This window comes from Vulpes lagopus, chromosome 7 (genome assembly GCF_018345385.1).
Source record: "Vulpes lagopus strain Blue_001 chromosome 7, ASM1834538v1, whole genome shotgun sequence".
Classification (NCBI taxonomy): Eukaryota; Metazoa; Chordata; class Mammalia; order Carnivora; family Canidae; genus Vulpes; species Vulpes lagopus.
In genome coordinates, this window is record NC_054830.1 from 43,708,845 (window position 1) to 43,730,562 (window position 21,718).

Consider the following 21,718-nt stretch of genomic DNA (forward strand, 5'->3'; position numbering starts at 1 on the left):
CTTGACTTGTCTAGTATATCTTCATCAAGATGACAAATGTTTTTTACTAGAATATTTTATCACAAAATTAGCAGAATAAAGATATCATTCTTCAGCAATTAATGCCCATTCATTCTTAATTTCCATGAGAGTTGCATGGTGAAAATTCATACTATGTCTTTCCCACTTAGGCTAGAGTACATAAAATGGATACTTGAACTATATTACTAAGCACAAAATAGGTTACTTAATTAGCTCTTGTCTGGAGGTAAGAGAAAAGGAGAAATATAAATCAAGAAGAGATTGCAAAATAAGGATGACATTCTTGCTAAAGTCTATTCTACAAGAATAAAATCAATAAAATTATCATTCTGCATGATCTTGTATTTAGCGACTGTATATTAGACTAATAAATGCAAGGTTGTATAGAATTTGTACAATCATTTTGTTAATTGAAGCTCTCTCAAAATTTCACATATCCCTTCTGCCTCTGAAATATGAATAAGCAAGACATCAGAGTCTATTGCCTGAAGTGAACTAATTACCATGGCTGGTCATTTTCCCTGCAAATTGCAGATGTAGTTTAAAGAACTAAATGTCCTCAATATTCAGGTTATTCCCTTGGAGTTTCAGCTAAGCAGTTCTGGACTGTGATTCATTATTTCCAGCCCAAAAGGCTACAGTGAGTCATAAAGAGTGAACAGTGAACATTGACTCAAGTCCTGATAGATATCAAATGTGATGTGTCCCGTGTTTATCCCACTGACCCTATTTACCCCTTGCCCCCAGCTCACCACAGTTTAGCAAGACTTTGGTACTTTATGTTCCCTTCCCACTCCCACGCTCTTCACATGGCTTACCCCTTCTTATATCTCAGATCGTTAGTGGAATGTAGGGCAGGATGGTTTGAGGTAAACCCTGAGTGAGACTCTGGAACCAGATTCCCAGGGTGGAATCCAGTCTTACCACTTATTAGCTGTGTGACTTTGGACATCACTTTAACCTCATTTCATTCCATTTTCTCATCAGTCAAGTGAGGATGACAGTACCTAGCTCAGAGGCTTATCTTTTGCGTTAAGTTAAAAAAGTGCTTTGATGAGTGACAAAATAAAATGCAGTGTCAGTAACCTCCTTACCTAGATATACTCAGCATACTCTATTTTTAAAAACAGATTACATAGTGTATAGATAATATTATCCTTGTTTTGTAAAGTATATGTGGTGATGACAGAGAAAGCTGGAAACACTACTCTCCAAAATGCTAACAGTGTTAAACTTTGAAGTGTTTAACTTGCAGTGGTAAAATGTTTAATTCTTTTTTCTTCTATTTGCTTTGTTGTATTTTCTCATTTTTCTACACTGATTAGAAATATTTTGAGTTTTTAGGAAAACATTTGGTAAAGGTGGTAAAGGGTTATTTACAGATGGTCGGCACTTAGAAATCGTCCAACTTTATATCTTTATTCTTTGGGAAAGAAGAGAATTGAAGATCAGGGGAGTAAGATGAGGAAGCATCAGGATCAATTTCCCAGTGCTCTGTCACCATGCTACTTAAATGAGTTTCACAAAAGCTGTTTGGGACCCTACATTAATAGATTTACCTTGTTTCTTTCCCACTAGGAATTTTTTACTTTTTTTGTATTGATAGTTCTGCTAAATAACTTTATGTTGCCATGTAGTATTTACCTCTAGGAAGTATAAAATTGAGTTATTAGGCTAATGTGAGAAAATTTTTTATATCAGAGTTTTTCTAGATATTTTGAAATTTGCTTTGGAAAGAAAATATAATTTGTCATGTGGAAAGTACACCTGTTGCTTAGGTACCATGAAGAAAAAAAGATTTAATTGAGAAGAGTGTATCATAATTATTTTTATGACAGGTACTAAAGTAGTCTCAGGATCAATATTGGCCAACTGCTGGTTATTAATGATGATGAGTTTGTTCTATTATGAGCTTCCTACACAGATCTCAAAGAGTTGTCCCAAATTTCTATAAACAAAAGTAATAGAGCATTAAGTCCAAGAGAAATCATAGATTTAGATGATAGTTATAATGGCCATTTCTTCTGTCTTTTTCTGTCTTTAATTACTATCCCTGATGTCCTCTAAAGTGGCTAAAGAAGAGAAGAATTAGCAGAGATTAGTACAGTCTTGGCAAAATGAGGTCATGTCCATGAGGATGTTTATGTACATTATATACACAGGTACATAATTGAGCAAGAGTTATTATTTAACCTTTGCCTTTTTCTCTGTTTTCCTTGAGGCTGGCTGGGGATTGATTTGGCAGTTGTTTTGCTTATTAGAACTAAGACAAATTTTGAGCAGTTTACAGCCAGTGTCTGTCGATGGGTTTATGCTTTTGTATAGTGTGTGTTAAATATTATTGAATATTATCCCTAATTAGAATTCTAAATAGAGGGCAGCCCTGGTGGCTCAGCAGTTTAGCACCACCTTCAGCCCAGGATGGGATCCTGGAGACTGGGGATTGAGTCCCATGTCGGGCTCCTGCATGGAGTGGAGCCTGCTTCTCCCTCTGCCTGTGTCTCTGCCTCTCTCTCTCTCTCTCTCTCTCTCTCTCTCTCTCTCTATGTCTCTCATGCATAAAGAAATAAAATCTTAAAAAAAAAAAGAATTCTAAATAGAAGAGATACTAAGGAACAGAGGGAAAGGGCTTTATCCTATGTTACAGTTCCAAAAGTTCTTTCTCTTTCTCCCCTTCTCTTATATATACATTTACAAACATATAGGTTATGTTGTGCAAATATACATATGTTTTATACACTAGATATATTGTTTTTGGAAATTAAAATGTAAACTTCACTTTTCTGAGTATTATACTTCCATTTAAAGTTATTTAAAATTTATGGTCATATATAACCAGAATAATTGGTGATATTTTTCTAAGTTCTCACCCATTTTTCTTGGCCTAATTTTATATAGCCATAAAAATGCTGAGTATGGTCGGCACTGAAGTATTTAGCATTCTCACCTGAAGTCAGGTTTAACCCAGTGGACAAGAGACTAGCTGACAGCCTTAGCTTCCTGCAGCTTCAGAGCAAGAGGGACAGAAACAGATGGGCTGGACATAGGGTTGAAAATGTGCCTGACTGGTACCAACCAGCTTTCTCTTTTTTGGTGTGGCCTCACCTGGAATGCAGTGAAACGGGGACAGGGCTAAAAGTCAAGAAGAAAAGAAGTCATGAAATCTGGGCTGTGGTCCCAGATCTGCCACTAATTCACATAACAAAAATCATACCATTTCTTTGGTTCTTCATTTTCTTAGCTATTAAAATGAGTGATTTGTATATCATATCCACGTTTAAATCTAGTTATCCTCTAGGATTCTAATCACAACTTTTCTACGTTACCTTACTCAAATCTTCATATTCACACAGGCCAAGGAATATCAGATGTTAATCAACGGATGCTATTCATTGGATCAGATTTCTTCCCAATGCTAAAAACTAATCCTAGCACAAAACTAGGTGTACTCACTCTTTCTGATCAAAAAGGGGCATTTGTGAGCCTTCACCTCTGTGACTATTAGTGGCTTAGAAGACTGCATTTCCCTTAAAGTTCCAAATTTAAGACCAAAGACTAAAAAATGGAAAGGATAAAACTAGAATAATATAGGGTATTCTATTATATCGATGCAGCATAATGTATTTTCCATTATGATATGTCATCAGTTTGTTGTAAACTTTTCTAATATTGCCTCAAGCTGGATTAGAACCTCAAGTGAGCATTAACAACCACTGTGTGTCTACATAAACAAAGCAGCTTTATTTGTTGGCTGCTTAATTAACCTCAGGGGATTGGATCAAAAACCCATTCATTAAGAAGATCTTTTTTTGATTGTAAACTTGATCTACAACCTTTTACTGATGTCCTAGCATTTAAACTAGCAAAATGACACTTTTACCTGGTGATGGGTAGAAATAAGTTCTTCACTTAGACATGTTTTTATGTTACTTAAGATCTAGAGTTTATACCAAAACACTTTGCTTTATTTTACTCTCACTTCTAATTGCAACTTTTGTGTGGCTTTGTCACAGCAATCATCTCTTGTTTTTAATTCTCTAACAACATCACAGTTGAGGATCTGTGGGCGTAAAACATGTTTTATGAGGAGAATATCTAAATGACTAAAGGATGTGAGATATTTTGCTAAACTGCCATTGCTAATCTGATTTAATAGTGTCTTAATGGCTCTGGATATTTTGAAGGCTTGACAAGCTTAGAAACTTGGCAGTCAGCTTTAGACCTCTAGCACAGTCATTCCATTTCAGGTCCATGGGGGCCAAAGGTCTTGGATGGTCATTTAGCTAGTCAGTTAGGAAACATCTGTTAAGTACCCGTTGTGTGTGGTACACTATGAAATAAAAAGATGTGATCTCAGCCCCTGGAAACCTACTGTCTTAGAGATTCCAAATTAATGAAAGGTCTAAAGTTTCATTCTTATTAGAATCACTGAATTGAGTTGCAGAAAACACATGTACAGACAGAGGGATTAGACATGAATAAGGGATGTGGAGGTGTTTAGCCTAAAATTGAGATGACATGGGGAATTCATTGGATTATGCATTTAACCAACAAATATTGAGTACCTGTTGTATACTTGTCACCAGGAAAGCAGAAGTCTTTCTGTGTATCACAGCTGACAGTCCAGCTGAGAAGCCTAACTGCCTGAGGCAGGAGTGGGGCATATTGGAGAAGAGTGAGGAAGTAAAAGCAGCTTCATTTAAGTCTCTTTTGTAAAAAGAGCCAACAAGGAGCAGGTGAAGGGTGCAGTGCCTTGGGTGGGAGGAAATCTGGCCTGATGCTGGGGAACAGCCTAAGCTTCCATCATGAGTTGAGGAAGGAAAAAAATTCCAGGCAACGTGTACCTTGTTTGTTTAAAACAGGAGTTGGCAGGCCAGTTCTGCCTATGGCCTGTTTTTGTTAAAAAAAAAAAAAAAAAAAGTTTAACATTTTATCCATAGAAATGTTGGGTATTCTTAGTTAATTCCTAAATTCTCTGTAATTTTTGTTTCTATTGCAAATGGTTTCTTATTTTTAATCACATTCTCTAGTTAGTTATTGCTGATGTACAGAAATGCTATTTTTTTGTGTGAGTCAACATTTGGCAAGCTTGCTGAATTCTCTTGTTAGCTCTAATAGTTTGTCGATTCTATCAACTCTCTGAAACTTTGCTATTTTTCTCGTTTCTTCTAAGCCAGAGGTCAGCCAAGTAGGGCTCATGGGCCATACTGCCAACTACTGTTTTTGTAAATAAAATTTTATTGGAACATAGCCATGTCCTTTTGTTTACATATTGTCTGTGGATGCTTTCCAGCTATATAATGGCAGAGTTAAGTTGTAGCAGAGACTGTATAGCTCACAAAACCTAAATAAAACCTTCGTTCTCTGTCACTTTATAGTAAAACTTTGCCAATCCCTAACAACATGATAACATCTTTAAATATATGAAGACTATCCATCAAAAGACTTGTTGTTGTTTTTTGTTTTTTTTTTGTGGCTCCAAAGACTTGAACTAGGACCAACATGTACAAATTAGAGGGAGAGAAAGTATATTGTTCAAGATAATATGAAGACCTTTTTAGTAGGCTGAATATAAAAGTACTTAATCACAGGAAGATGACAGCTGGCTTTCTTTCATCCAAAAGAAGATGACCTTATAATTAATTGTCCAAACTGGAAACTTAGCAAGTTACATAAGGATATCGGGTAAACCAGGACTATTTTAGTCAAGCATGGATGCATTCACTCTACCTTTATAGGAGATAGCATTCTGAAATGACTAAAGTTATCTCTGCACTTTAATTATTGAGAAGGAAGGAAGGAATTCAGATTTGAAGTTAAAACATGTTTATTTTCACATCCCACAGATTTCTGAGGATACCCTAAAACCCTAAATTTAAGGTTGTATAGCCTCCTTACTCCTCTCTAGCACTGGCAGCGGCGGCAGGGTGGGGGGCTGTTGTTTGGATCGTTGTGGCCTCAAACTCAATGGAAATTCACCTATTGGAGGGTGTCTTATGGTAGAAGGGGACGTCGGATGGTACCCTAGACCTCACAATGTCTCCTTCAACCCAGAGGAAAACAAGTCTTTTTTTAAAAGAGCAAATTGTAAATTCAGCCAAAAGGATGTGTAGGACTAATGAGGTATTTCCAAATATTTTTAGCTTAATGAACTACACATCATATGACTTCATCCACAAGAAAATCATCTGGGAACTTTTCATAAGATGATTTTTGCCATTTTTTTAGTAGAAAATCCCACTCTGTGGAAGTGGGTAAAAGTGCCTTCTGTGGCTTAATTTAGCAAGCACAGGTTCCAGCTGAGGCAGGTGTTGGCAAAATGTTATGGCACTCAACTCTGCAAAGTGGCCTCTTTCTGCCAACACAGCACTCTGCAAATTGTAGTTAAACAAGCATGGTGTGTGACTGATTTCTCTTTCGTATTCTATAATTTGCCAGTTATTTTGTTAAATTCTATGTTCTTAATAGACATCATTGTCACCTTAATGATTTTTTTAGGTTTTTAAAGGGGAACAGTCATTGCCACAAGGTCATATACAGGGCTCAGGCTCTTGATGGGCATTGCAACCAGTAGGATTCCATTTCTAATACTCTTCCAGTGACTAGCCCACAGGAGAGTCTAGTATTACTATGTTATACTCTTTGCTTTGGGCTTAACATGTCATGGTTACTACAGAAATTCTTGAAATATACTCCCTGGGCCAGAAGCTTCAACATCACTTGGGAAATAGTTAGAAATGCACATTCTCAGGCTCTATCTCAACTTCCTAAATCAGAAACTTAAGCCTTCCAAGGTGATTTTAAGTTTGAGAACCACTGGTTTAGAAAAAAATACCCTAGGAATTTCTAGCCACATCTTCCTCAGAAAGTCAGCTCTTTCAGTTATTCAGTGAACACTCATTGCCTGCATATGCCATGTTACCATGAAAGGCATTATAAAAGGGTGGCCTACAGGTGTCATGAAGATAATAATCAGATGTGGTTATCCACATTGTGCTAGGCATAGTACATGTCTTATGGTTGATATTACATGAACACTTACTCAATTACTCCATCAGAATATAAATATAGAGCTAAGCCCTTGACTCCTGAGGACTCTAATATGTAGAATTTCAAGTACTTAACTTTCACTATTTGTTATGGTGGGTCTCTCATTTTAGAATGGAAAATATGGACATGCATTTTTATGAATTAAGACTTTTTTCTTTATTTTTAAAATTATAGGTATAAATGTCTGTAAAATTAAAAGCAAAAGCTGTCTCTGTAGACAAATTGTATCATAAATTAATGATATCATGCAAGAGAAAGGGAATATTACTGAGATGATGTATCCTGGTTGATTTTGACTATATGATATGCACTCCTTATTTTTACCTGCCTTGGTTGTGTGGACACAGCTAGGTCTTTATATCTTCTCACCTTTTAAATAGTTTGAAGATAGAAAACGAGTCTGGAGCAATTCCATCAGCAGCCTTTCTCTTTCTGCCTAATCATTCTGTAAATCACCAGAGCAGCTGTAGACCAATTAAGTTCAAAAGTGTACAGGTGGCCAGAGAAATGACTTGAAAAATGTACCTTGTTTTAAGAATACATTTGTACTCTTTTGTTCCATAAAAAAATAAAAACGGCAACAGCTTTTTAAATTTAATATAGAAAGTAAAGGCCAAAATAGTTAAAATGAAGTAAATAGTCAAATAAAAAATATATCTTCTGCCAGATATAACCAAATTAAATGAAACAATTTGCAAGTGCCCCCCCCCAGTGTTATGTCATAATGTAGTTACAGAAAATTGCTTTCTTTATTTTTTATGACTTTAAGACTAGGACAATCTTTAAATATAATGAAAATTCTTTAAACATCATGAAAACCATACCATCCAATCTCTGATCCATATCTTTATGTCCTATAACTCTTGTTATAAATCCAGATCAATCTGTATTATTATTAGCTCTGTTACTTTAATTTCTATAGCTATAAATATAGATCAATGAGCATCAACCCAGAAATCATCCGTATGACCACCTAAACAACCTAGAGCTCATTTTAGAAAAAACCTGGTGTAAGTGAGTGAAGTCATCATACAAGAAGCTGTGATGCTGATACTTTAGAAATGACTTCCGTGCCTGGAAAGAAGTGCATGTCTGAGTTAATAGCTATTGTGTGTCATAGTATAGGCCTATATTCTTCTATCTTTTCCTCTCTTCCACAAATCCCTGCTAATCATATTTTTTCTTCATATGCTTGGTACTGAACTAGGATTTGTGAGGGCCACAGAAAAAAAAAATCAGAAGTATTTCCATTCCTCAAGGAAATGAAAGCACAAAGAAAGAGATAACATGTCTATAAATAGCTATAAAGATGATAGAAAACAGTAATGCTGTTTGAGAAGGGCCCAGGATTTTGTGTGTAAAATGACATTACTTATATGGCTGTAGTTTTTTAGTACCTATTAGGTGAAGAAACAATGATAGAAGCTAGAGGTACAAATGAAAAAGATAGACACATTACTCAATGTCATGCATTTTACAGTCTCAATGAAATGACAGATACTAGACTCATACATAAACAAGATTGTGAATTATGATAATTAACATAGAGGAAATAGATGTTAATAAAGAATAACACAGCAACTTATTTTAGATAGTGTGATCAGAAAACATTTCTCTGAAGGGGCACCCTTTGAGCTGAGACATGAAGCAAGAGATAAGTCATTCATGTAAAAAATGAATGAGGAATGAAAGAAATTTCCACACAAAGACTTGCATTCAAATATTCTTAGAAGCTTTACTCTTTATAGCCAAAAGTGGAGGCAACCCAAATAAATGCCCATCAACTGGTATTATGGGTTGAATTGTGTCCCCCCAAAAAGCTATGCTGAAGATATAACCCCACCACCCCCAGTACTTCAGAATATGACCTTATCTGGAAATAGGGTCTGTACAGGTGTAATTAGTTCAGATGAAGTCATTATGGATGATGGTGGGCCTTAATCCAATATGAATGGTGTCCTTATAAAAATATAATGAGAAGACACAAAGCATGTCCTGTGATGACAAAAGAGAGACTGGAGTAATGGAGATGCAAGGCAAGGAACACCAAAGATTGATGGCCACCACCAGCAGTTAGGAAGAGGCAAGGAACAATTCTACTCAGAGTGTCAGGAGCAGAGGGCCTGTCATTGCCCTCATTTATGACTTCTAGCCTCCAGAACTGTAAGAGAATAATTTTCTTTTTTTTTTAAGCTACTCACTTTGTGTTACTTTGTTGCTAATATGACCAGGGAATAAAAAAGTAAAATGTGGTATCTCCATACAGTTGAATACTATTCAGCAATATAAAGGAACAGATACATGCTGCAACATGGATGAATCTTAATAACATTATGCCAAGTGAGAGTCCAGATGCAAAAGAATATATAGTGTCTAATTATATTTATGTGAAATATCCAGAAAAGGCAAATTCTCAGAGACAAAAAGCAGATTAGAGGTATTGCCTCAGGCTGGGACAGTCAATCTGAGGATTGACTATGAACAGGCATGAAGGATCATGGGTCATGGAAATGCTCTAAAACTGGATTATGGTGATGGCTTCACAACTTGGTAAATTTACCAAAAATCTTTGAATCATACACTTAAAGTTGGTCAATTTTTGATATGTAAATTATCCTTCATAATGTGTTTGTGTGTATATGTGTTTTTTCAAGAAGTCAGGGAAAGGATACCTCTGTTGATTAAGCATCTGCCGTCAGCTCAGATCCTGATCCCATAGTCTTAGGATCGAACCCCCTATGGGGCTTCCTACTCAATGGGGTATCTGCTTCTTCCTCTCCCTCTCTCTCTACTCATACTCGCTCACTGTCTCTTTCTTTCTCTCTCTCTCAAATAAACAAATGAAATCTTTAAAAAATAAAGAAAGAAAGAAGTCAGGGGAAACATTCAGAACTGAGGCAAAGAGGTTTTTATTCTATGTGATCATTTAAAGGGCACTATGGACTAGAAAATAGGCCAGGCTGAGGAGGAGGAAAAAGATCTTGGAGGAGTGGACTTTGAGTCTGGGCCTTGGTACATAGGAGTTTAGGATGAGGAGATAACAGGGCAGGGGATCTTCTACTCTGTCTGTCTCTGCATTGCAGTGATATTTCAGTTTCTCAGGAAAAGGTCCTGTGAGATATGTTTGCTCCTTGGTATATCTTCCAGAGCTGGGTAAGAGAAACCTAGTGTATATGTAGTGTTTGTAGAAAGAAGAGGCAGGGCAGCCCGGGTGGCTCAGTGGTTTTAGCGCTGCCTTTGGCCCAAGGCCTAATCCTGGGGACCTGGGATCAAGTCCCAAGTCGGGCTCCCCGCATAGGGCCTGCCTGTCTCTGCCTCTCTCTCTCTCTCTCTCTCTCTCTTTCTGTGTCTCATGAATAAATAAATGAATAAAATCTTAAAAAAAAAAAAAAAGAAAAGAAAGAAAGAGGAGGCAGAGGGAAAACCTGATCACTGCTAAAACAGCCTTGTCCCTTGTATTTTAACATTACTGCCTCATCTCCCTCCCACACATGATACACTGCAATGCAGATTGTTTTGATTCCCTGGGAACACAAAAGACCTCTTTTTCTCAAAGCAATTCTTTTTTTAATTAACACTGCTCTTGGAGTACATAACCACACACACAACACTAAAAGGTGTTAACTTGTTCCTGCACTCAGAGTCATACTACTGATATTTATGGGACAATGAGTCAGTTGTATGCTGTTGGTTAGCAAGTTCAGCAGCAGTGTGTGAATGCCATCAAAAGCAAACGCCACTTCTTTACTGGTCCAGCTTTGTGACAAATGCTCAAAGGCAGGCAAACCCAAGTTTAAGTGGAAGAGAACTCAGACTGGCCAAAAAGGAAGGAATGATTTTGTATCTGAATGTGGCAAACATGGATTTAGTATAGTTGAATCTGGTTTTGTAGTGTTAATCATTGCAGTGGTGAGAAGCCATAGTAAAAGAGGAAGGGGGGACCAGGGTTGCAGCCTAGAACACTAACTAGCTTGTTGTAAAACAAAAGACAAGCTGCTTAACACCTTTGAGGTTACAGCCTTGCTCACAAAAGGAAGAAACAGATCAGACTGATTTTAATTGGGGGAAAGGTGCTTGCTTTAGAGTCCTTTTTTAAAAAACGATGTATTTATTTTAGAGAAAGTGCAAGCATGCACATCGTGGGGAGGGGCAGAGGGAAAGGGAAAGAAAAAGTTTGGCAGACACTGCACTGAATGGGGAGCCAACATGGGGCTCAATCTCATGATCCTGAGATCATGACCCAAGTGGAAACCAAGATTTGAGCACTTAACCAACTGTATTACCCAGTGCCCCTATTTAGAGTTCTTTTAGGAATAGGTTGCTAGCTACAGATCCTGTCTGTGGGAAAGTGTGCATCAATGGATGCCAAGATTAAAAATGCTAAACTAAATTATTTTAAAGGTCCCTTCCAAATCCAATCTTCCCTGTCATTCTGTGAAAGAAAAGAAAATCAAACAATTATGTTCACCTTTGCACATTTGATTACATACCTCATAGCAAACCTAGCTAGACAGTTATGTCATATGACACTGTTGATTTTCTGTTTACACATTAAGGAAATCCCCTTGATGCTTCCCACACATTAAAGCTGCAGATGAAAAGAATCACCTCTGCAGAGTGGAATTGCTTCCCTTTGTCATTGTATCTGTCCCCATCCACTCCTAGTTTTTACCTTTTCTTCTGAATCCTTCAGTCTTTTTTTCTGTAACTATGGGAAACCTAAAGAGAGGTGAAATGGAAGATGCTATCATTTCTTGGTAAGTTAAGTAATTCCAAACTTTATACTGGCACTGCTAAATCAGAGACCATAGGACAAAATTAGAAATTGAATAAAAATAAATGTATTCAATCAATTAGAGCAGTAGGACATGGGCTCAGGAATGTGTTGATAAGAAATAATTAACAAGGGATGCCTGGGTGGCTCAGTGATTGAGCATCTGCCTGCAGCTCATGTCATGATCCCAGGGTCCCGAGATCAAGTCCTGCATGGGCTCCCTGCGGAGAGCCTGCTTCTCCCTCTGCCAATGTCTCTGCCTCTCTCTGTTTGTCTCTCATGAATAAATAAATAGATAGATAGATAGATAGATAGATAGATAGATTTTTTTAAAAGAAATACTTAAATTTTAGTTATAAAGTATGGACTTAGGTTGTTAGGTTATGTTACCTTGGCCACAAATGTACATTTTATAGGATATGGGAAAATGGGAGAATATGATCTTCAAAGTAAGCATGCCATTGGGAAGGTGAGCATAATTTTAAGATTGTTTTCTGTAGTTGCTTCCTACTATCCTTTATTTATACATTGGTTCAAAATATAATAATACTGCCATTTGATGCTACCTTCTCTGCATTAATTTATGATTAATTCTGATTGGTACTGAAAGTGAATAATAAATTAATGCATGGTCACAAAATGATTATTCAGATTTTTTTATATAGACATAAGAGAGCCTGGATGTATTTTTTTAAATTTTTTAAAAGATTTATTTATTTATTTATGATAGACATAGAGAGAGAGAGGCAGAGACACAGGAGGAGGGAGAAGTAGGCTCCATACCAGGAGCCTGATGTGGGACTCGATCCCGGGACTCCAGGATTGTGCCCTGGGCCAAAGGCAGGCACTAAACCGCTGAGCCACCCAGGGATCCCCATTTTTATTTTTAATATTTAAACTTTTTCTGCATGCAGTATGTTTTCAAAAAAGATAATTTACTTGATATTCCTGATGACTAAGACTTTATTCTTTCCTTTTTTGGTCCTATGACTGCCTTTAACAAAAAAAAAAAAAAAAGGTTTTTTGATAAGTGAAGTTATATACATGGAGAATTTGATCCTAGGCAGATGGTATGGCACTGTGATACAGAATTTACCCTCACAGGAACTGGGAGAAGAGCCACAATTCAAGGCTGGTTAGAGATAGAACCAGCTCTAAATGAATAAATTAATTGCACACATAATGATGTATTAGAACATCCTACATTAAGAGATAAAACACTTGTGTACATTTTAAAAGAACCACAAAGACTTAGTTCCATTGTTTATTCACAGGGGTGATGGGTGAATATGAGCCAAAAATAGAAGTGCACTTCCCAGAAACGGTGCCGACTGCCAAAGGAACAACAGTGAAGCTGGAATGCTTTGCCTTAGGAAAGTAAGTTCTGGTTTCTCTTCCATCTTGTCCTCTATTTAGCTGGGCAGATATAGAATTTTATTTGCACTGTTCACAGTGATGGTTTCTGCAGTAACTGAAAGTAAGTCAAGCCTTTCTCTTTGTAATTCTATGTATGCATCTTTGTTTCTGCCCTCTTACCATGGAGAGGGGACCTATAATGGCACAAGGGGATTAGGCTGCCACAATTGACAGGGCCACAAAGAAGAAGAGAATGGGCAATTCTGAAAAAGTATTTTGTTCTATTATTGTGACCTGTAATGTGCATGCTGTCTAACCCAGAATGACAGGAAAACAATGGCCTTCATTTGAGGTACGCTCAAGCTGACTATTTGGAAAAATATGGACTTTCATTCTGGCACTAGTTTACAGAGGATGCATCAAACTTTTCTTGAATTTCTTTTTAAATTACTAGTCTCTTCTCCCTAGTTTGGATTTCCTTCTGTTCTGGCTAAATATAGGTGAGACCTTAGGTTCTTTAAGAGAGTATTTTAGAGGCTTATCTGAAAATTATTCATGACTTTATTATTAAATCTGTGGAGTGATGAACCTGAGATCCAGTTTGCCTTTCCATAGTGTATCTCTCAGAGGACATAAAGAAAATGAAAAACAGATCAGTTAAGATTCTCCCAGTAACCCTGAAAAAAGGATTTGGCATAAATGATACACACTGTCATCTAAAATGAGAATTTTTAGGTCATCTGTGTATTTTAACGATTGATGTTACTCTGTACACCCAACCCCATCTTCTCAGCTAACCCATTGCTAACTCCCCATCCTCTTCCTGTGCCCTAATGTTGACTAAAGCAGCAACACTAACTTGTACTCAACCCCCCTCCTATCAGCATGTAATCTGTTTCTGTATATTTTTTGCATTTTACACCAACCATAGAAGAAAGACATTCCTTTTACTCATTATATTTTCCGCTCTAATAAAAGGATTTTTTGGGTTTCTGTGTTTTTAAATCAAGGCAGTTTAAGCTGCAATATTATCTTTACTTTGGCACAATACAATACAGTGGTAAATTCTTATGTCCTGGAAACTTACACATTAAATAAGCTATGACCTATCTGTAGGACTGAATGCTGTACAGACATTAAAAGTCAAGTTGTAAAGCAACATATGAAAAGTAAGAAAATATCCATGATTTATTGCTAAGAGACTAAAAGCAGATTGCTAAGTTATATAACATGGCTACATCGCATTTTTTATTTTAAATATATACATTAGGAAATACAATCCAGGGAAAAGGTGAAAGCAGGTAGCAGCATAGGCTAGGTATAAATTTGGTAAACTATGCAAGGTGACACCTTAAAAAATCTTTCTTTGGAAAAAGAGAAAAATTCACATCGTTCATACTTCAAAGGGGGTATGAATTAAACTCTATTCACACTGCTTGAATGGCACTGGAATAAAAACAAAAGACCAAAATTGGGCTCCTCCAGTCTACACAGAAATGTTTGGGGATGCACATCCAGCTGCCGAAACACATCATCATTGCCCACTTAAGAGCAGGAAGACTATGTCTAAGTACAGTTATTTGTAAAGGCATGTATTAAGTGTATATCTCATCAAATGTAAAGGCACCAGTAATGTACTTTTGATAGAGCCCTTTCTGCATCTTGAGTTAGTGTCTGTTGAATTAACTTAAATTGTTCTAAACAAGTATAGTAGAACTGATGGCTTTAATTTTTTAAATACCATCTCAGGTTTTCCAGAGAAGATTATCAAGTCTTTAGCCTAATTAGTTCTCTGTGTGTGTGTTTTTGTGCAAAATAAATAAGTAAATAATTGTATCCCCTGGTAGGAAGCTGCAATCTTAAAAGCTGTGGTTAGCTTGCTAAACCATTGATTTGCAGACTCAATGATGCCCTCTGCAACTTAAGTTGTGTTCTCACAGTTCTGGCTGTAGGATGATAGATGCCTTGAGAGTACATAAAGACCCCACAGATGGCTTCTTTCCTTATCTTACTAATTTAAGTGAAATTTCCCCAAACCACTCTCCTACTGAACTACTGCTATAAGTTGGTAAGGTTCTGTAGAGAATTTTCCGAGAGAGAAAGCAGAAGCTGCTAGTTTCTTATTTCCTGACCCTCAAAACTGGCACAACATCCCTCTGTCTTCTTTCAATAGTCAAAGTAGTCAGACAACTCAACAGGGTTTTTAATGCAAAGGAGGATCTGGACCTCATATGGGAGGAATGTGAAAAAATTTGCTGTCCTTTTCATTCTGACACATTTGTGCATGGAAATTTTTATTGTCATATTTATGCCTTAGGAAAAAAAACAGTTATACTAAAAAATATAACAAGCATATAAAAATCTGTTTTTATTTTAGTGATAAAATTACATATTTTTAAGGTTAAGAAAAGTTATTTGATTCTAAGAAAAACACAATATATAGTAATACTAGAAATGTGGATGTGGTTAAAATCTTAGTGATATGTGAATGAGTGAAATTTGGGGAATACTGTCTAAGGCAAGCTTATACGTTTAGAACAAAGAAGGAAGGAGTTATGGGAAGCATAGGTTCAAAAAGTTTTCTCTAATTTGATTCACTCTTTTTTATTCTCGCTATCAGTCCAGTACCAACTATTATCTGGAGAAGAGCTGATGGAAAGCCTATAGCAAGGAAAGCCAGAAGACACAAGTCAAATGGAATTCTTGAAATCCCCAATTTTCAGCAGGAGGATGCTGGTTTATATGAATGTGTGGCTGAAAATTCAAGAGGGAAAAATGTAGCAAGGGGACAGCTGACTTTTTATGGTAAGTTTGCATTTCCAATTTATCATTTGTAATGCTACAGACCTTGGCATTAAAAGCATAAACTGGGAGGTTTGCATTCAGGCTTTTTGGGAAAGAGCATGTAAAATAAGACTGTGTAAAACCCTTGGTTTGCTGCTAATTAGCATTCCCTGGGTGATTCTGGGTGTGGAGAGTGAGGGTGGGGGACAAGGATGTTGACAGGGCAGAGGGGAAGAAATCAGGCTGAGGTGTTTGGGAGATGGGTATTAGTGGAAATGCACTTGCAAAGGAAGCATTTTTCTTCTTGCCATCAAGCTGTAAACCTGACACAGGAAACCTTTTGTTATTCTTTCTCCTGATTTATTTCATTTTAAACTGTATGCTTTCCTTCTTTCGAATTTTGATTTGGGGCTCATGTTAATTCTTTGTAATTGCTTGTATTTGATAGCAATTTAGTGTGGTACCATGAACATTTCAAAATGCATACTCCCCAAATTTAGTTCTTATCAGAGTGGAGCGTGACAAATCTCTCTCACCCCAAAGACTTTTTATGTGCAGCTGCTCCTGTTCCAATCAAATCATCGGCATTGATCCAAACATAATATAAATGTAAAACCACTAGCACGTGGTCGCCAATTTAGCCAGTCTTGGAAACCCTGTTAGGGCATCGATTTGAAATCCAAAATGGGATCTCATTGGATAGGCATTTTGAAAGCAAATTGAGTTCTGCCAAATTGGAACATGTTTGAATCCCATCTTTCTGGGATATTGGAAATAAATACCATAGATTGATAATTATTCACAAATAGTTTAAATATACAACAATGTATATTAAAATGCTGAGAGTAGCTCTTTAGGGGCAGGTTGTAGCAAAAGTTTTAAATGTTCTTATTTTTTGCAATAACAGATACCATAAAGGTCTATTTATTTAACCATTTCTTCTTCCAAAGCATTTTGGTTTTAAGATATAGCCAAATATTTTGTTCATTAATCATAGAAGCATGATTGAAAACTGAACAGAGATTTGGAGTATCAGCTAGCTTGCACGGAACTCCCCCACATGACCCTCAGGATTCAGAACTCACATACCTGATATATCAGGGTAACAGGAGAGCACACATGGCTCTAGGAACTATTTCACATGATGACCTGAGCAACAGTTGTTTGAACAAATTTATACACTTCTTTAATCATTCATATTTCTTCAACAATTATGAAGAACTAATTCTGCTCAAGCCAACTGACGGACCTGATATTTAATCTTTACTCTTTCTTAAACTGTGGTAGTTGAGTGGGTAAAAAGCAAAAGACTCCGTAGTTAATTGACTGAAAAATGTAAGACCAAAAGTTATGTGTTTAGTGAGATACAATTGATGTATGTTTAGGGTACATTTTCCTCACAAGTGTAATAATTATATATTTGTCAGGTAAGGACAACCTGGAAATATTCGGGTAAATAGCCAATGTTTTCTCATTTTTATTAGTTGAATAGACTGCTCAGTTTAGTGTGGTTGTTCCTAAGTGTTATTTGAGTTGTTCAACTCATTGAATAAAGTATTTTCACTTTACTCTTTTTAAGTGAAGTATCTGTTTTTGTTATGAAAGTATGAAATGTTCTGTAACCAGGAGTTAAGGTAGTGCTTTCTAGTGGGTCAAAGTTTTCCTGCATTGGAAAAAGAGTACTCCAGAGGTACTGTTTTGGAGATTCAAACTTGTCAATGGCCCTCAGCCCTGTGCAGTAAAATGTTTTTTTCTTCAGGGATCCTGCCCTGGAGATGAAAATCAGGTTCTAACAGTGTTTCCCTTTTAAATGGAGTTATCTGCATCCATGCATGGGGGAAAAAGCAGAATGAAATTTGCCTGCTTTCTGAAGATAACTCAGCTTTTTTCTCAGTTGTCAACCACCCTTGGTATTAGAAGCTTGTCAGATCAGTTGACTTTAATAGCACTTGGCTGTTGCATCTATGTTTATTCTTTTGTTTTTCCTCAACTAGCATATCAGTGACACAGAAATTATCGAACTGTTTTCATTGTCACAGGAGAGATTAATTATACAAAAGTGCTTGGCTGTCATTTTTTTTCTCTCATTTTTTTGGTCTCTATTGGGTTTCCCAATGCTGAGTTCCCAATATCCAGCTGTCTAGATCTCCAATTTAAATGAGTTATTATAATTAAAATCACTATGTAGATCACAAAAGGGGAGAAAATAGCCCCAGTCACTTATCCATGAACATTCTGTCTTTGTTGACAAGAGAATTTCTTACAACATTAAGATGTGCTATGCTCAGGGATTATAAACCATGGGTTTGAGTTTAGGAATCTGTTTCTCTTTTATGGTTCCAAGTTGTTTATTCTGTTCATCAAATCGCCACCTCAACAGCCACAGGTGTGCTAACTTCTCATCTGGCTTAGCAAAATGGCTATTTTTATTGTCTAACACTGGAACCATTTAACCTTCCTCCAAAGGCCTCCTAGACCTGATTCCATTGTTCCCATCTTCCCTGTATCAGAATGATGGAAGCCTCTATTCCTGGCTGGTGTATTCCCACTATAACTGTATTTGTAGGTTAGCATGTGCTACTCATGTTTAGGATGTGTGAAGATTTAAAACTAGTTCAGACATAAAACATTTTACCCTACCTGTCTTTCCAATTTATTTTATTTTTGCCATGACTTATACTTGACCAGTGTAGTCTCTAGTTTTGATGTTTTCTTTATTTCTTTCCTTCTTTCTTTTTCTTTTTTTGTATAGTTGACACACAATGTTACATTTGTTTCAGGTATGGGAAATAGTGACTGGATAAATTTATACATTATACAGTGTAGTCTAGTTTTAATCTGCTTTTTAAGACATTTTTCAGCATAAAAATTTTCTACAAATAGATCTGTAATTTTCAAGAATAAAATACAATAAATCTTTGTTGCTAAGGTAGAAATTTTCCAGTGATTTTAATATCTTATTAATTCGTTCAACAAATATTCTTTTCAATGCCTGCTGTATTGTGGGGCATCCTGATTGGGTGGCGGATGGCAGCACAAGCAGTGAAAGAATTCACCCGAGTCATAACAAAGGAGATAGATGTTTATTTAATACACTGCAAAGGAGCAGTAAACAAGACAGCAAAGGAGGGAATGTCAACCATGAGGTGGTGGTAAGGGGCTATAGTTACAGGGTGGAGTATGGGAATATATGGAACTTTCCTTATTTTGATAATCTTAGGAACTGTGCCTGGTTGTAGCTGGCCAGTTAAGGCCTATGACTATTTCAAGGTGAGTAGCTTAATGATCCTGTTTGCATTCAGCTCCATGGTCACTCTGGCCCCTTTTGCCTTGCTCAGGTTAACATTACTCAAGCCTGTTAGAAGAGGTCTCTATACAAATGGTAGGCAATAGGGTTACAGTACAACTCCCTGCCCTCAAGGAGATTGTTGCTACTAGAAGTTGAAGACCATATACTATTAACCAAATAAATGAACTAGAAATTTTCATATTATGATAAGAATTATGAAGAAAATAATTAGGATGATATGGCATAAAATAACTAGGAGCAGGGGAAAGGCTCCATAAGGTAGTCAGGGAAGACTAGTCTGAGAATTGTACTCTGAGCTGAACACCAAAGGGTGAGCAAAAGCCAGACTTTCGAGGGAAGTACCTCCCAGGAAGAAGGCAAGGAATTGCGAAGACCCGGAGACAGAAAACGATTTGATATGTTTGAGCTGCATCAAAGAAACCAGTATAATTAAATCATGGTGAGACAGAGCAAAAAGTCTTGAAAAATAGGAGGGTGACACATACCTCACAAGCCAGGCAGAGTTTGGGTTTCATTCTGAGTATAATGGAAAACCATTGGAGGATTTTAAGAAGGGGAATGACTCAATATGATTCATGTTTTTAGAAGACCACTCTAGTTGCTTTGTGGTGAATAGATTCTGGGGAACCTAGAGCAAAAGCAGGACAATCAGTCAGGGAGCCATCTAGGTAAGAGATGTTGGTGGCTAGGACTCAAGGAAAGAAAATAAATGGAGATACTTGAGATAAATTTTGGAATTAGAGCCAATAAAACTTACCATTCTAATAAATCAGTTTGTAGATGGAACTGCTTCCCAAAGAGATTATGTAGCCAACCTCAGTTTACATAGTAAGAAACAGAGCCAGATTCCAAATGCCGTGCTTGTTCCTCCATGTTAGATAGAGGTTCTTGTACTTCAATGTGCATTAGAATAACATGGAAAATTTATTAAAATACTGAATATTGGGTCCCCCCCCCCACAGAGGTTCTGATTCTGTAGGACTGGAATGGGGCCTGAGAATTTGCATTTTTTAAAAGTTATGCTTCAGTAATGCTGTCATAGCTTGTCTAGAGTCCACACTGTGAGAAACATTGCTCTCTCCTAAGCTGTTTGCAAGTGGCAGAGTGAAGCAGATTAAAGTGGGTTCATGCAAAAGTGTTCCTGGTTCTCACAAAGCTAACAGCTTGCTGTCACATCAGGTATTGTAGACAGTCTACATAGACAACGTAGAATGAAAGTGCTAAAGTAATTATCTTTGAAGAAGGGAAAGGAATGTATAAAATATATTTAATTCACTTGATAATTACTCATTTTTCCACCCCATTGTGTCTGTATAGTCACTTACTTTCTTTCACAGATAGACCAATAGTATTATATAGTCATCATTTAGAAGAATGAAGTGTGAACTAAAGAATCTGATATTTAATACTCTTTTGTAATTTCTTCTATATGTAACAGGTGTTAAGAGAGTAAAATCGTCTTCACCATTAGGAAACAGAGAATAGAATATTTGAGCAGGCTTATCATTCATAGAATCCTGTCATGTTTTAACTGGAAGGAACTATTGGGGCCAACCCTTTGATTTTTATAAGCAAAGAAAATAAAGCCCAGAGACATAAATTAACTTACCCATGATCATAGAGTGAGTGAGAATTAGAGCTATGACTAGAGCTACTCTTTCTGTTATACTGCACATTACTTTTTCTGCCAAGAAGATATTTTAATACAATAGGTAAGGGGCAAATCCATTAATCACCTGGCTACTTTTTCTCTGTATTTTCCACAACCAGCATCATAAAATGAAAACATCCAGATGGACAATTGACTTTCTCACTTCCTATTTTCTAAGATAATCAACTGATTATTGAGTCCAAAAGAGCTCTTTTTATTTTCATTTCTAAATTACATATTTAGTTGTATGTCTAGACCTTGTATGCTATGGTCCTTTGGCTTAAATGGCAAAACTGTAGGCTTGAGGACTCTGCAAACAAATGTTTGAGTATCTCTAAGGTCATCAATAAGTCAATACAGAAGCATCAGGCAGCACAGCATACTAATTTCCCCCCGGATATGCTACGTATATGTGATCACTAGATAATATTCAGCCCTACAAAGTGGCTTAAAGGACACAGTGACCAAAAAGATGAACACAACAGATAAGGTAATTTCACAGTAGAGCAATAGTCTGCTTAATTGTCCTGGACAGAACTGATACTGAGACCCTCAATTTCCCTCAGTGTCACTTAAGATAAAGTCAACAGTTTTTGTTTCCTTTTCTTTATCTGGTAGTTCTAATAAAATGGCTTGCTGCAATTTTTCAAGAGGTGCACACTGAGAACATATTGTAAATGATGGCCAGTGGGAAATAATACAGAAGTGGGGACATGAGATCCTTAGGGCAAGAGAAGCTTCAGATTAGGGAAGAAAAGGTTATATCAAGGAG

General features: G+C 36.7%; 1 protein-coding gene across 11 annotated transcripts in view; it reads left to right on the forward strand.

The window, feature by feature from the left end:
• The window catches only part of CNTN4 (contactin 4), a 913,336-nt gene that overhangs the window by 732,709 nt on the left and 158,909 nt on the right, over positions 1 to 21,718 (forward strand). For all 11 annotated transcript variants that reach the window (XM_041761632.1, XM_041761629.1, XM_041761630.1 and 8 more), the window contains 2 exons: positions 13,120 to 13,222; positions 15,822 to 16,006. In XM_041761632.1, the coding sequence (XP_041617566.1) occupies positions 13,120 to 13,222; positions 15,822 to 16,006 (288 nt within the window). The remainder of the gene's footprint in view (positions 1 to 13,119; positions 13,223 to 15,821; positions 16,007 to 21,718) is intronic.